The sequence below is a fragment of the Pimephales promelas genome, chromosome 2 (genome assembly GCF_988280905.1).
Source record: "Pimephales promelas chromosome 2, fPimPro1.hap1.1, whole genome shotgun sequence".
In the NCBI taxonomy this organism is placed as follows: domain Eukaryota; kingdom Metazoa; phylum Chordata; class Actinopteri; order Cypriniformes; family Leuciscidae; genus Pimephales; species Pimephales promelas.
Genome location: NC_142770.1, coordinates 12,641,086 through 12,657,917, shown reverse-complemented (window position 1 = coordinate 12,657,917; position 16,832 = coordinate 12,641,086). Strand labels below are relative to the sequence as shown.

The window sequence follows — 16,832 nt, the reverse complement described above, 5'->3', positions numbered from 1 at the left end:
TTTCATGAAATATGCATGGAAATGGACATATTCTGAAGTTATTGAGGTACAACTTCAAGTAAGTCCTGCAAGGACATCTTTCCTCGTGAGCAGTGAAATTTTAAGTGATGTTCTAGTAGCGTTTTGTCAATAAAGTGGGATCTAAGCAGGCCTTCTACAATTCTAAACCACAGATTTATTTAAAGATGCTACTATCTACTTCTGACAGATAAAAGCAACCTGATCAAAGGCCATTCTCCTATATTTTATAAGTAAAGGAGAACAGAAACAATTGCAAGTCTCACTGTTGCGTCTGTTTGCTTTTTACTTTATAAAATATGGCTACATTCTCACAGTCAGTATTTGGGACTGAAAACAGCATTGACTATAAATGCAATAAGAATAAATAAGAATTGTGTAAATGTTATCATATTTCTGGGTACCTATTATTCAGTCGAAAGCCTTGGACTTTAAGCACCCTAATAAAAAAGGCCAATAATGGTATTCCAAGTTATAAAAAATATATCATGGGACTACTCTATAAATATCTTAGTAATTTCAATGAAAAGAAAATTGAACAATTCTAAGGTTAAACCATTAATTAGTTAACCGTAAGTTACTCAAAGTCTAAGTTATAAAGTTATAGACTAAACTGAAATATATATATATATATATATATATATATATATTCAACAGAAAAGTACTTTTTCATGAATTAAATTACTGTGAAAAATGTTTAATTTGACTAAAAAGAATGAATTCTAATTTACTGTGAACATAAATTATATTTAACAAAGCAAGTTAAAAGTCCTGTTAAAAATACATGTAAAAAATAAACTCGGAGATGTGATATTTACATTTCCTGTATTTTTAACAGGACTTTTATAGATATAAATAATGTGCATTTGTTTAACGTGACATTTTATGTTGTTTAGTTAATGTTTATTGCATTAGTTCATGTCTATATCTTTATTCATTTATTAGTCATTGTTAGTGACTTTAAAATGCCTTTTAACAACATTAATGACCCATTTAGACACTATACCAAAAATGCTGAGTTGTTTTAACTTGTTAATGCTGTAAATATGTACAGCATGGGGGTGAGTAATTTGACTTAATTTTAATTTTTGGGCGAGCTAACCCTCTAACGTTTGGGTTTGTACATTTTTGCCCAAAAATTGGGATAGAACAATAACCCAGCATTTTTTTTTTTGAGCTAGTGAATGACACATTTCTACCTTTTAATATTTAACTAAATGTCCAACTGCCATTGGTAATAAAATTGAATAATAGACTGCCAATCCACATGATGTCCGCAAAAACAGCACGTCTACTTCCGTTAGGATGTGTTCAATCAAGACCAAATTGTATTAATTTACCCGGATGTAACACACAGTATTCAGTGTTGCTTTGCAAACGTCCACTTTGTCCAAAGCACTCGTATTTTACTCCGTGTCCAGAGGCTCAAATGAACCATAAACGTCTAATCCTTTTCGTGTTCGGAACGAAAGTAGCTACTCTGAAGAAAACTGTAGTGTTTTAGTCGATCCACGTTGAGTGTGGACCCGATAGCACGCGTTGGCCACTGGGTGTCGCTCTGGAGCAACAAATGGCGCGTCGTCTCCCCCACCCCTTAAACATCGCTTCGACTGTGTGTATGTGTGCGAATGTGTATCGCCGAGAAAGTAAGTCTGTGTTTCCAGCTGACTGCTCGCTCTCTCTTAGTGTGTGTGTGCCTGTGTGTGTAGCCTATGTGTGTTGTCATTATTATTATCCAGTCTGCTCCCAGCTCAGAATGGCCAGATTCACTCAGACTGAGACAAGAAGGGAGCAGCACCCACAGCCGCCCCATCCCGCTTACTCCAGCCTGCTTTTCACTGGACCCGGGGCAGCACCGACCCAACATCCACTCCTCCTAATCCCGCACCAGCACCAGTACGCTCAGATCCCATTCCTTAATCCCATGAACGGGTCAGAATCCATCTCCATTCATCAGGAGAACGGCACCATGAAAGACCAAGATGCCATAAAACTATTTATCGGGCAAATACCGCGGAACCTTGAGGAAAAAGACCTGAAACCATTATTCGAACAGTTTGGAAAAATCCACGAATTGACAGTATTAAAGGACCGATACACCGGCATGCACAAAGGTAAACGCGTGATTCCCCTTAACAGAGTCTGTGATTTTTGGGTGGTTAACACTAGCCTATAACAATGTTTTCTTTCTTAGTGACACATTCATAATTAGACGTATGCATATTTTAATATTGTCTTCTGCATTATCCATTACGAACCATGCATTTTGTAATATTATAGCCTAAATCATACGTGCCATTTTGTGGCACTGTCTGTCATGTCATCATTAAACCCTTAGCCTGCTGAAAGGTCCATTTACACGAGCCACTGTTTTACATGTGCATTGTTTAGAGAGAACTTATCTTCCCAGTTTTGAACCTTTGCATTGTTGCTTGCATGCATGCTATATTGTCCCTCATATAGCATGTCTGGGGACCTTGCCTTTCTATGGCAGTTTGATTTTGAACGCTTTTATTCGAAACTGGGGTATGCTTAGAAAATTCATAATTAAAGAGTCTCTTTTTCGTCTTCTTTCTTTTTCAATGGGGAAATACTCCCGCCACCCCCAACGCTTCCTTGTGCTATCTGACATATGCAGTTCTCGCTGATGAACCTGAGTTTTTATTATGATATGATTATATGCATATTTATAAGGAGAATGTTTCATTAATACGAACCCAGTTTTTCAAAATATATCTGTTAAATTAACCAAACAGGTGCCAGAGTAATGAAACACGCGAAAATATTAATAGCTTGTAGCCAACAGAAAAACGCGCATATTTACTTATCTGATCATATTTGCTCTTACAACACGTTTAGTTGTGCGTCACGGAACTAGAGCGCGTTACACTGTGGCGTGACGTTCCACTGGACAACTGACATTGAATACGTCATAACATCCCACTCAAACCAGAAGACAAAGACTAAAATTAAACCTCTATTTTGGAATAATCTCGTTCTTGTCGTTTATTCTCCTCAAGCGATAGCCGATGTGTCGGAAACAGAATATTCACATTTGTCTTCGTTAGTGTCAGTTACTATTGGCTTCATATCAGTGGTGTGTTTATAATTATGCTAATAAGGCTGTATTTGCTCAAGCGTTCATCCACGATATTTACCCCTTGAGAAGCCCGCCTGCTTCATGTGGGGGTTTAACTGTGTTGAACATGTCAGAATAATGAGAATATGCATTGACTTAATGTGCGAGAGTTGTTCGGTTTTCATTTGGGTATATTGAATTAAACCAAACGGTTTAGGTCCAGAAAACGAGCTGAAATGTCAAAATTTATTCTTGATTTTTGTTTTAGGTATCAATAACAAATGATAATCATGTCAAAATTGGATTTAAACTTTTAGAGGGAAGTTAATAAAGTAGCTAATTACAACAATCGACCGTTATGAAAGCGCGCCATTTCTGACAGGATATAGCCTACTCACGCGTCTATCCTTCTTTGATCAATTTGCATCAATAGTGACATGTACATTATTGTATTATTTGAAGCAATAACTTATGTAGCAAAGCAAATAATACAACACAGGGAGCTATCTGAGCTGACTGTTTCAATCGAAGGATAGTCCTCTTGGGTATTAATGGATGTCTAATGTGCTAATGTGGATACACCTTTCTCGTGCATTATGTGGTCTGAATAGTCCATCAATTAGACGTCTAAATATAGACGAGTTTTTCAGTTGTAGTATCAAACCCATGGAGTGAATTTGCATTTTGGAGCCATTGGGTTTCCTCAGGAATTAACAATGGTTTTATAATGGTGACTTTCCATTTATAAGTAAAATTAGGTATGTGGTTAACCTCAAATGCAAATTTTGCGAGTTTTGTGTCAAAAATGGTGGCCGATAAAACACAAGGATGTGAGTTTAGGCTCGTTTAATTTATAAAATGAAAGCTGTTATTCTTAAAACCTAGGAAATTCCTGAATACTTATACAAATTGACGTTATTACTGTTGTTTTCATGAATATTATGGCTGGTTGTGTACATATTAGTTGAACTTGCTGTCTGTGGCTGAGTACAACACCATAGGCCCAGTTCTTTTTCATCCTAAACTGCCTGATTGTGCTTGTGATGTAGCTGCCTTTGGGACAGGAACTGAAAATGAGTTCTAAAGCATCGTACAGAGAATTGGTTCTTCAGGATGGAATTTCTTTTCATCTTATGTATTATTCTATGAGGGGATGTGAAGATAAGAACAAGTCAGCAAATATTTACATACACTTTTTGTCCGCTTATAGAGATTGTGCAGTCTTGCGAGTCTTCTCAATATGGACTGCATTGGTGATGTAGACCCCAAGGTTGTTTAAATGTTTGGCTAAAATGTCGCTGAGGATGCTAATGTAATTTTTCATTCAAAACGTGATGGAGTGCAGCAGATGATGCAATTCGCAAAATTGCATCGAAAATAAGCGATTTAGCTGTGAAAGCGAGACATTTGTGCGTCTGTTTTTAACAGTTCTTCAGACTAAAGGGATCATATGTTGGTTTCAGAGGGAGGAAACATGTTTCGGCGCTAAGTCAGCTCGCTAATCCACACAGGAAAACACAGCATTAGTTTGCTAAGCGTGGTAAGAAACCATGACCGTAATGACGGAGGAGGATTAGCAACTGTAGTTATTGTCTGAGGTCGCTGTCGCTCGGATCACTTGGTTTGTCCCTCTACAGTGGCTGCTTCCATGCAATTAAAGCATGTTGGAGTCATCTTAGCCTGCGGTGTTCATAATGAACATTACTATGAGGTCTGTTCCATGGGCTTAACAATTGCTGTCTCTTGATTTGTATTAACAGGTGAGCTTTTCCCCTTCAGGCTTTTCACCTGTGATCAGTTGAGCTCAGCATTTTATTAAAGTTTTTATATATAGTATGGAGTTGAAAATGGGTTTTATACCCACAGATGTGCCTGCAAAGCTGGAGACACTTGCTATGCTGTATTTGTAATCTTACATGAGCGTGGTATATAGATCCCCAACTGCGTTTAGCATAAATAGACTTTTGTTGCATTGCTTTGAAAGCCTCTTACGGACATTTTGCACTCTGCAGGTGAAGATGTCCAAGGATAAGCTTGCGTTGGCTTACAATGCAAGAGGCATGGAGAACGCTATACACAAACGTATCCAAGGTTCTTTAGACTTAAACCTGATGCTGACTGAATGTCTGTGCTTAATGCCACCACATTCACATGTGCTAATTTAGATTGTCCTGTTGCCCTTTAGATTTAGAAGGGACCTATTGTGCTAATGCATATTTGGCCGAAAGAAATAATCTTAGAATGTATTAAACCCTTTTAATTTAAAGTCAGTCTATAGAAAGGTTCAGTACATATAAATGTAAAGGTAACCTTGTTGAATAGTGATTTGAATAGTTGTATTTGCACTATTATAAAGGGTTTGATTGAAATCGCTCTGTTGCCTTTCAGCAAATTACATAATAAATTCCATATTAATCGAAGTTAAAACCTATTTTGTCTGTTTTATAAAGAACCAATGATAGCTTGCTAGCATATGTCATTCATTTGGACAGGTACCCTTCTTAAAGGCACAATATGTAAGATTTTTGCATTAAAATATCCACAAACCATTAAAACAATGTTATATGTTTTGTTGACTTGTGTACATGCGTTAACCCAAATTTATCCAACAATGTTTTAAATACATAGAAATATGAAATTTTAACCAGTGACACGGCCTATGTTATTACGTCGCCTGTCAATGACATCATATCCTCCCTACCCTCAGCTGTCGGTAGAAAGGAATGAAAACTGCACTTGTCCTGTCTGTGATTTTCATGTTTTTTTTTAAACAGGAGGTCATTGGTTCTGCTTTGGAAGTTAAATATGTCCTGTGGCTTCTTTATGATATAAAATTAGTCTGACAGTCCATAGACCCAAACATCTGTAAATTCTGTAATATGCAACAAAACCAGGAACCCTAGCTCTGAATGTCAGGATGAGATGTTTCCTCTTCTAGTGAGCTTTGCTTTGAGCTACTTGTCGTTTCATGTGACCCGGCCACTTTATCCCCTTTACCTGCTTTTAGATGGACTTTCCTCCATGCGGAGAGGGTTATTTATCTTTTTTTTTTTAAAGATGGAAAATGTTTTTTTTAAGGCCATTACCATTCATCAGGACATGGCACTTACAGTTGAGTATTCTAGACATCCTTCTGAGGAAAGTGGTTCAGTGACCTTACGTAACATGTCCGTTTTGTGGTCCGAACATAAAACACAAAAGCGAAATTATTGATGCGCTATTCTAAGATGCGGTGAATCTCTCCCTTGTGACCGTTTTTACGGCGGATAATAAGCTGGTCTTCAAATGTGTCATAATGTGTGCTGTGTTTGCTAATAGAAAGCCCACCCGACTCCCTCTGCGTCATACTGCTTCCCAGAATGATCTGTAATTTGTAATCTCACTGCTCTAGGATCCAAGAAAATAAACTTATTAAACGTATTATGTTTTTTAAGTTATACTTAAGTGATGATAATTATATAATTAATGTTACTGTTAGGAAAATCATTTGTTTGTATGTGTATTCTTTTTCCATTTTAAGATATTTTCTTCTATCACAGCTTAATACAGATATAGATACAACTAAAAGTTAACCATTTGTTACTCAATTGGCAATTTACTGACTGTGGCGAATTCATTTCAGAACATTTCTTAACGCTATCTCTTGACCAATTCGTGTGAATTCGTATGAGTGATTAAAAAGTTGCTAATGCGTACTAATTCATAAGACCTCACTCGTACGAATTCGTATGATTTGTCTAAACCCACGTGATGGGTAGGTCTAGGGGCGGGGTCAGGGGTAGGTCATTCGAAAGAATTCATACAAATTGGCCAATTCGTAAAATATGTACGATTTAGCAAAATTCGTACGAGTGAGGTCGTAAAATTCCACCTCGTAAAATTCGTACAAATTAATTTTCGCATATCCATTGTTTTCACCGTTTTGGTTCAAACATAAAAAAAGTGCTTTCATTGTCTTGACAAACTGAAAGACGTAGAATGAAATATGTACATGCATAAAATGAAAGATTGTACAGCATGTTAGTTTGTGTATTTTGTATTATAATTTCACATAATACTATCTAGAAACTATACTTTCAGAAACTATAACCACGTCCATAGATGTAGTTCTGACTACACAACTTTATGATGCTATTTGCAAATGTTTGTTGTAATGGTTTCAGGAAACATTGAATCGTTGAACTGTGTTGCTAACGATAGAACGATGGCGACCATACCATCATTGCTGAACACAATGGTACATTAGCTCAACCAATGGTAAAACTTTGGGGGCGGGACTATTTCTTTGGCTGACCAATGGTAAAAGGGGGATGTGTTTTCCAATTTTTTTTTTTTTAAACAATCATTAACCAGGTTAAAAAAATTCTAGCCTATGCTGCTTTGTGAGTCTTGGGGGCTGTTTACACGACACAAGTTTTCAACTAAACATTTTAAACTTTTTATGCGTTTTGGCCGTTCAATTACACGACGACAGGGTTTTAGGTCTTCATGTAAACAACAAAAATGCGAATTTCTGAAGACGACGACATCATGCACATGCGTATTATGTGTTCAGTCTATAATGTTTCATCGCCATCTAATGGCCTGGCAGCAGAATACAGTTTTTTAGTCGTTTTCGTGAATCCGTGTGAACGGGGATTGTTTTGACAAATGGTGTCGCCTGTACACGGAAAACTCAAAGGAAACACTTCTCAGTTTTAAACGTATCCCTAGATTGTCTCTCAGACTATTTTTAGTGGAAATTTTAAAAGAAATTTTGACATTTCTTGGAAAACCAGTTGTACATCAGTCAGGCAGGGAAACCAGCCTACACCAGTTGGTTTAAGATGTTTGATTTATCCTTTTTAGTTCCGCATAAATTACTCACTTCATCTTTAAATTGATAAATTTTCTCGATCCATTTCAAAATGGAGGTCAGTTCTTTTGGGATCAAGCTTATTAGTTTGTTGCTATTCTCTGTTTAGTCTTTTGCGCAATACATTTTTTACAAGGTCAGTTCAGTGGTCAGTTTTCATGGAGGGAAAAAGAAAATGATGGCAGAGAATGAAACGCAGGATACACTGGCATGTCTGTTCTTTCCAACATTTCCTGCAGTCGAACTGTTGTTCTGGTTTTTCAAGCTTCCTGAACGAAAGATTTATTGTCGAGAGGAAAATAAATCAACACTCAGCACGGTTGACTAATGAACAACGAAAGAAAGATTCTGTTGGCGTTGATGAGAACGGCTTGGAAATATGTAAATGCCTTGTTGGAATTTGAGCAGAAAAGCCTTTTTCCACTTCCTTTGATCTCAGGAAGGAGGGCATGGCCATTATGTCAGTCAGAGAGCTGTGACAAATGCCATGCACACACACACACACACATAGGCAGCTCGAGTGGACAGGGAAAAATGACAGTAAGGCAAAGGGCTAAGCACAATAGATGAACAGACTGAGAGAGATGGAGTGATTGTCAGAACCACTGAAAACAAATGGTGCCTTTAATCCGGAGGCACCGGCGGAGTGACGGGCCTTTCTGACAGGATGGGAGAGCCAGATCCACTCCGGCAGACAGGAGAGGGTGGAAACAAAAGGATTTAATATGAAAGGGGAGGTGTGGCGGGGCAGATGTGGGACGTCGTCATGATGTTGAGAGTACGACAGGATGAGACTGTGCATAAACATCAGGTTCGCATTAGTATTTGTAGGTACTCGTAAGTGAAGTTCTATCAGTGGGTCTGAACTGGTTTTACTGGACATGGAATGACGACACAACACAGTACCAAAGTTGTTTATTGTAACGGTTGTTTTAGTATTGAGTAGGTCTTACCATATGTAAAGTTATTAACATTACATAAGCAGAAAAGTTTGGTTTCTTCATTCACTGTAAAAAAGAAGTTGCTGCCTTAATTTTTTAAATACAATCAACTTGGATGTTTCAATTGCGTTAAGCTGACTTAAAAAAATTAATTTAATTTTTTTTGTATAACTTATAAAACAAGTTGAAAATTCCTTAACTTATTTTGATGAGTTAAAGCAATGCAAAACATACATTGCCATAGCATTATTGATCATATTAATTTTTACAGTGTTGACTTGGTGTGGTTTTCAACCTGAAAAACCCATTATGTTTAACCCAGGGTCTTTTATTTGGTGTAATTCTGTTCATGTTTTTCTAGAGTGTTGCAAAAACTGTCCAATATCAGTTTGACTCTGTTTTCTTTTACCAGTGGCAGATAAGTTTTCGCAGAATATCATAAATGTCGATTTGATGCTTTGACGTCCACAACAAAAAATATGTAAATCCACTCACAAGTCGAAAAACGAAATGTGCAATAGAGGATTTCTAAAAAATCGTAAGAGTTTATGTTTAAGAAGATTGTCCGTTTGTTGATATTATGCACGGATTAGTGTCTAACCAAACATCATTTTTTTTTAAAACAATATAATAAGCGCCCCCTAGAGTCAATTATGGAAAATACTACTGAGGTGGATTTAGGCCTATGTAAGCCCATTTATGTATTTACATTTATATATATATATATATATATATTATGAATTAACCAGGCATTGTTGAAGAATTTCACCAGAACTTTTTCCCAGATTGCTTCATCACAATATCCTCTACGGAATATTCTTGTTGTTTTTATTTTAGTATTGAGAAGTGATGCTGTGACATGAGCATGGATGAAAGGTGATATGGGAGAGGATGTTATCAGTGGGTTTGTGGGACCCGTCTGGGATGTGCAGAGAGGCCTGCTGCTCAGCAGGGCTATTAATAGAAATCTGTGGCATTTCCGAAAATAGGTTAAGCTGCCACTGCTGGCATCACTGCTCGTATGCCAGCCATCCTCTGAAGACAGAAAGAGAGGGAGAGGAGGAGAAACAGATGTAGCCTACTGAGGAAGTGTCTTTGTTTCGCCGTACCCTTCTTACACTCAGCGCAGCATCAGAGTTTTCTGGCTGAGGACTTCCCAGCATGCCGCAAGACACAGTGTCACCCCTCAATATTTTGAATTCACAACACAAACGCTGATCTACACCTATTTGAATCTTGCCATGACAAACAACTCTTGCATATGTATTAGGAAGCCACTTTATTCAGTATGCATATGCACTTTCCATTTTCACAATTTTCCACTATTTATACAGTTGCTGATTTTGTTTGCATCACATTTTTCAGAACTGCTATAAATTTTCAGTGTGCAAGCAAGGCATCATTTCCCACAAAGACTTTTAACTTGAATTCATAAGCTGAATAATGGCAACTATGTGCATATAGGTTTGTATAGTACATGGAGGTTGAGCACATTTAAAGTTGGCAGGCTTAATTAAGGTTTACAGGTTACGCTAGCTCACCGCTTATATTACAATACTCATTACAAAGTAATTAGACAAGGGCAGGGACAATATTGTTGTCTGGACAGTGACTAAGAGAGAGGTTCGGAGGAAATCAAGCCCATATGCGTTTTTTCACGGGAGGCGGTGAGCGCATTAAGGTGTTTTATATGATACGCGCTAACTGCGAGTGGCACTGAAAGCGATACGGCTTGCTGAAAGATTTCACAAGAAACATTCACATGTTGTCATGCATGATTAGTATGATCTTACCTGCAACACAATATACTATATTAACATTATTAAAGACAATACACTTATAGGAATGAATGCAAATATAGACAATACAATTTAATAAATTGTGATGCATCATAATATTATGAAACCTTTTTTCCTGTGTTTTTTCTCTTAACATGACAAAGGTTGTTTTTTGACAAAAAAATGTTGCTCACTCTTTCTCTGGTCATCCCATAGACCTTATTCAAAAAACAGCCCCATGACAGGTATGAAAGCGTGGCTGTGAGGGATAAACTTACCTTATATTTAATGGCATCTGTATAAAGCTCCTGTATCACTTATAATTTTCCGCAGGTCATCAAATCAAAGATGGCGCTGCTGTGAAGGTCTATGAACCATTTAATCTGCAGAATCTCTTTCACATCATAATGCAAATGTGATTCAAAACGCCATAGATTCAATCGCAATCCATTTATAATATTGCATAAAATGACCATGCAATTAGAAATTACTTTTGGTAACTTGAGACAAATAGAAAAAGAAGTGAAGGCAAAATTACAATATGTTGTGATCATAACAAAATAAGACCGACATGGCTTCTTGTGCAACATTGTAATTGAATCTTGAATGAAACCGAACCAAATGCAAAAGTGAATCTTTTTCATTGTGCTTTGTTAGACGCTTTGTCTAAACATATATATTAGGGCTGTCAAACGATTAATCGCATCCAAAATAAAAGTTTGTGTTTACATAATATATGTTGGTGCACTGTGTTCAATTATTTTATGTATATAAATACACACACGCTTGTATTTATTTAAGAAATATTTTCATGTTTACACTGTATATAAATTTATATATAATTTATATTGTTTATAAATATAAATATTTTATATATAAATAATATTTTTTTCTTAAATATACATGCATGTGAGTGTATTTATATATATATATATATATATATATTTACAAAATAAATACAACACAGTGCACCTACATATATTATGTATACACAAACTTTTATTTTGGATGCGATTAAACACGATTAATCGTTTGACAGCCCTAATGATTGAATCAGCACAGCTTTATTAAAAACATTTTCTGAGTAACTGCTCAACAGTTTTAAGTTCAGTCCTTTGTTCTCAGAGCTAAACTTGAACGTGTCGGGAGCGAGTAGGAGGTGTTAGGGACGGGAGTGTTTGTGAAGTTGCAAAGTGCTCAGGCGAGAACGTGGAGAATGGGGGCACGGAAGCAGATTTAGCACCAAGACCTTCGCACTTAACAGGCACCTCACAGTTCAGGACTTGCACACAGTTATGAGGGGGGCAGGAACAGTGGTGTGATGGCTCAGCTTTTACTATAAAAAAAAACAGCAAATGGGGGCTGTCAGGAGCAGAGGGAGGGAGCGGCACCTTCAATTCAGCTTGCTTAATTACTGCTAAGCCTCTCTACCTCCCCATGAAGCTCAAGTCTACGCCATTCCACAGACCCGCAGGCCTCATGGGCCTCTGTCTGTGTGATTGCTTATTAGCATGGGGGTTAGATGTCATTTTTATCCCGGAGTAGAGAGGCACATTTTTGCTGCCAGTAGCTACTTTTTTGTAGCTACCTTTTTGTTTTGGTGATTCAGGAGAAATACATACATCTGAAAGTATGAGACCAATAGTGACAGTGCTTCTCATTGTTAATTTTAATTTATTTTAAGCATTACATTTTTCATTTTAATTCTTATTAATTCATATATTTCACACATTTTTTTTGTGTGTCCCCAAATGTTTATTCATTTAAATATCAGAATAACACATTAAGAAATGTAATTACAGTAAAAACAGTTTATTAATGAACTAGAAATAATACAGAATTTTTATCTACATTTTCCTAAAAGTTTCCAGGTTTAAATGGGGGGAAAAATCCCAGATTTTCTCAGTTTTATCAGGTTTTTGAGCCACCCTCTATTAATATTCCCATTCAGTGAAGTGTTTTTTATCAGGAACCTTTCAGCTACATATATAAAAAAAGGATTATATGAGCTCAAAATTTAAAGTAAAATCCATTACCTACTAACTGTCAGCTACCTTTGTTAATTTTAAAATCGTATTTGATCAAACAATAGAGATTTTTATCAAACAATGCGGTAGATCATTTCCACACTCTGTCCTGAGGGAGCTGCGTCAGCCATTTCCATGGCTGATACTTTTATGTCGAGTTTCAAATAATTTCATCATGCAGCCCAAAATTGCGCGGCTGGTATGCAACAGCAGGGCAGTAATTTGTACGTGTTTGGATTTCAATTGGTGCCTATGGGCTGCAATAACACTATGCATTAAAGTGAAGGGATTAGAATTAAAATGCTTCTCTTGCTATCTGTTTTACTGTCACTTTCTCTCTCGCTAATGGACACACACACTATTCCTTTGCTTATATTAGTGGGGCAACTAATTTACTCTGGATATTTTTTTGTGAATGCCTTGTGAATATATCCAATTTGGTTTTTGAGCATTTGCAAGATAAAGTTTGCCACAAATTGAAAAGAACCTTGGTGGTAGAATTTGAGACATAATAAAGCTTTGATGTATTTGAAATCAATGCAGAGTTAGTGGGACTGATGCAATAATAAATATAAAAGAACACAAGTGATTTGCTTGTTTGTTGGTCGAAGTCTTTCTGTGAAAATAATGTTTTCAAGAAGACATGAACATTACCTGTTCATGACCCTTAGTCACTTCAAGTACTCAAATAGTGGGTTTTGATGAATTATTAACATTTATTGATTATTATCTTGTCTTTTGAGTTAAATTGGCTTCTGTTGACATTAGTGAGACGGCACATTTAGTTGGACGCAAATAAACAAGTCTTGATGTTTATTTTGAAAATTTTGATGCCTTGTGCTCTTGGTTGATGATCATACAGCTTACAAAACATTGAAAACTCTGAAAAAAAATACAAGTGGCCTACCAAGAAAAATTGACATACCAAACTGCCCGCATTCTCCACCACCATTTTTGTGTTTGCATCAAATTAAATAGGAGATATGCTCTAAAATCTGTAGTCAAGGAACAAAAGTTCACTGAGTTTTACAATAAGCTTCTATAAAACTCTTAAAGTGTTAATATTGTGGATTGTTTGATTGAGCTTGACCAGTGATGTGAGTTTGGGGTTGGACTATATCTATTTGTTTGATCAATAGCAGATGGACAGTGGAAACATATTTGGAAACAATCTAACTTTTAGGAATTCTGTTTGGTGACATTAGTTACATTGTAAACTTAGTGAGAATAGATGGCTTATTTAGTTGGACGCAAATAAACAAGTCTTGATGTTTATTTTGAAAAATTTGATGCGTTGTGTTCTTGGTTGATGATCATACAGCTTACAAAAAATTGAAAACTCTGAAAAAAAAATACAGGTGGCCTACCAAGAAAATATGACATACCAAACTGCCCGCGTTCTCCACCATCATTTTTGTGTTTGCATCAAATTAAATGAAAGATATACTCTAAAATCTTTAGTCAAGGAACAAAAGTTCACTGAGTTTTACAATAAGCTCCTATAAAACTCTTAATGTGTTAATATTGTGGATTGTTTGTTTGAGCTTGACCAGTGGTGTGAGTTTGGGGCTGGACTATATCTGTTTGTTTGACCAATAGCATGTTTGGAAACAATCTAACTTTTAGGAATTCTGTTTGGTGATGTTGGTTACATTATAAACTTCATCTTTAAGGCATAAATACACAGTGTTAATTTTTGTGTAGTTGAACATGGGTTAAGAGAGAAAAGGTGACAGAAGGCAGAGACAGCGATATGACTGACTGCTTTGCAGTTACTTTCACATATACAAAAGTGTGATCCCTGCATTGCAGTGAGTCGGTTATTGTGCAAATCTGAGAGTTGCTTTACTGTAAATACATCTACCAGTTAGCACTGTTTACGTCACAAAAACGAATGGGTTCATGCATCTTTTTCCTGCAAAGTCTTCTTTTCTGCAATACTTTTGGCAGAAGGGTTATATAATCGGGTGTGTATGTGCATGAATTTACATCTCTGTCTAGGAACCCGAGAGACTCAAAGTTTCTCTTACTAGTTCTCCAGCACTGTTCGCCTCTCTGTCAGGGTGTCAAGGGTAGTCGGGGCTTATTCCAGCCAGCCAAGATCTTCGGACAGGGACTGCTGGCTGATCTATGGACTTGCTCAAACACACACACACACAAGCACACATACAGATAAACACACACAGGCACATCCAGTGTAAAGCGGACTGGACAGGCTCCCCCATGTTAGAAAATAGACTGTCTGTATTTAGCCTGTCTGCAGGGACTCCTCACAGCACCTCTGGTCCTGTCATTGTAAGGGACGCGGAGGCTTTGTTCTGGCTCGTTTTCCTGTGCTGCCGATCAGTGATACTCGATGGGAACAGTGATACTCGATGGGAACACAATGTTGTGGGTAGACTTGAATCTTGAATTATATTAATCTTGAATGCTTTTTGCTTTGCTCGAATTAAACCAGTCTGCCTGATTCAAAGCAAACATCTTGGGCCTCTTACCTAAACTTATTTCCTCAGATTATTGTTCCTTCCCTGCTAAGTGTTGGTCAGTGAATAGCTTTCAGAAACCTTCACTTTCACTGTTCCTTTTTGGTGGAACCATCCAACCTTCTTCTGAAAAGTAGAATACATTTTGATCTTATAAAAACAGTATAAAGTCAAGACTGAAACTCATTGTCCTTATTTTAACTAATTGGATAGTTAATACCATTTTGGGATTGTAGTAATGCCAGTAATACTTTCCAATTACTAAATTTTCCAGTCACGGTTTTATTTATTTATAATCTGAAACATGCTGCGCCATATATTCCAAAGAAAATTGTAATACAATTAATGTCAAGCACTCAACGCAGCTTGTGTAATTTTGGATTTGTGCCGAATGAGAGAAGTGAGCACAATTTTTATTTGTATAGCTCATTTCCCACATGTCCGTAGTATCAGTTTCACTTTATATAAATTAATTTATGCTTAGCATTTATAATGAATCTTGTTTATAATGAATGCCACGATAATAAAATTTGACTGATGCTACTTATCTGTGCATTTATAAGGTAGTTGTGTAAAACTTGAGAGAAAACAATAACCTGAATGTGACATTACTCTTGTAGTGAATGATAATTTTCTGCACTTAAACTTCTGCTCTAATTTGGTTGGGTTCCTGATGGTCATGCCATCTTAAACAGCCTAAGCTTGTCTTATTTGGCTGGTTTTAAAAGATTTTTGGACACTTTCTGGTTGGTCAGGCTGGGAGACTGTCTTAAGCCAGTCAAGAACAACAAACCAGCAGCATTTGTATTGTTTTCTTGCTCACTCCATTGCTTCTACTTATAGTGTACTCATTTGTAATTTAAAATCTGCTCTAAATGAATAGATGTAAATGTCATGCTGATGTTTTTTTTCCTAATGAGGCTGTTTGGTTACTTCAAATGACTTTGGCCACCCGCCGATATCAGGCAGTATTGAGTTCAAGACCACTGTCTATCCATGTCATTGAAAGTCTCTTTTCCTTTTTCTCACACAGGCTGCGCGTTCCTCACCTACTGCGCCCGTGAGTCGGCCATCAAAGCCCAGAACGCTCTCCACGAACAGAAGACACTGCCGGGGGTAAGTCCGCTTCCAGCCTTTCGCCTCACCTCTTTAAGAGGACCACCATGCCAAAGCTAAAGCTGTATGTTTTAGACAGAGAGTTAAAGCCATTGGAACAGAAATCAGTCGATAACCCAGCCTTTTAAGATCAAGCTTTGAGCCGTTTCATGGTACTTCTCCCCGGGGACATTTGCAAGCATTGATCCGATGCTTTCAGCACTGGGCTTGGGGATGCAGTGATAGCAAATGTCAATTAATTTGTTCTCTCAATTTTTCCAAACTGCTCCATTTACGCAAAAAGCCAGTGAGTCATTGTTGCCCAGTTGCACAAAAGTATTCCAAATGCACAAAAATAAACATAGCGGGGTGCATCGAGGGTGTTTCCATTGAGAGTTGTGTGCTTCTGAGTTTTGCTGGCAATTGCGACGACATTCAAAGCACAAAACTCCCAAGGAGGTCTGACAGTAGTCTGCGCGGCCTTACACAACCATTGTGGATGGTTTGACAATGACACATTGTTGCCACGCTGCCAGTCCAGACAGTCATCTCCTGA

The 16,832-nt window shown here is 37.1% G+C and overlaps 1 protein-coding gene across 13 annotated transcripts in view; it reads left to right on the top strand.

Moving 5' to 3' along the window:
- The first annotated feature begins 1,730 nt into the window (after nt 1-1,730).
- celf5a (cugbp, Elav-like family member 5a) overlaps nt 1,731-16,832 on the top strand; it is a 234,842-nt gene continuing 219,740 nt past the window's right edge. For 8 of the 13 annotated variants that reach the window (XM_089135339.1, XM_089135333.1, XM_089135323.1 and 5 more), the window contains exons 1-2: nt 1,758-2,132; nt 16,215-16,297. In XM_089135339.1, coding sequence (XP_088991465.1) covers nt 1,775-2,132; nt 16,215-16,297 — 441 coding nt within the window. In that variant the 5' untranslated portion in view covers nt 1,758-1,774. Of the gene's footprint in view, nt 2,133-16,214; nt 16,298-16,832 lie in introns of all 13 variants that reach the window. The other 5 variants (XM_089135310.1, XM_039694870.2, XM_089135299.1 and 2 more) reach the window with 2 other exon arrangements.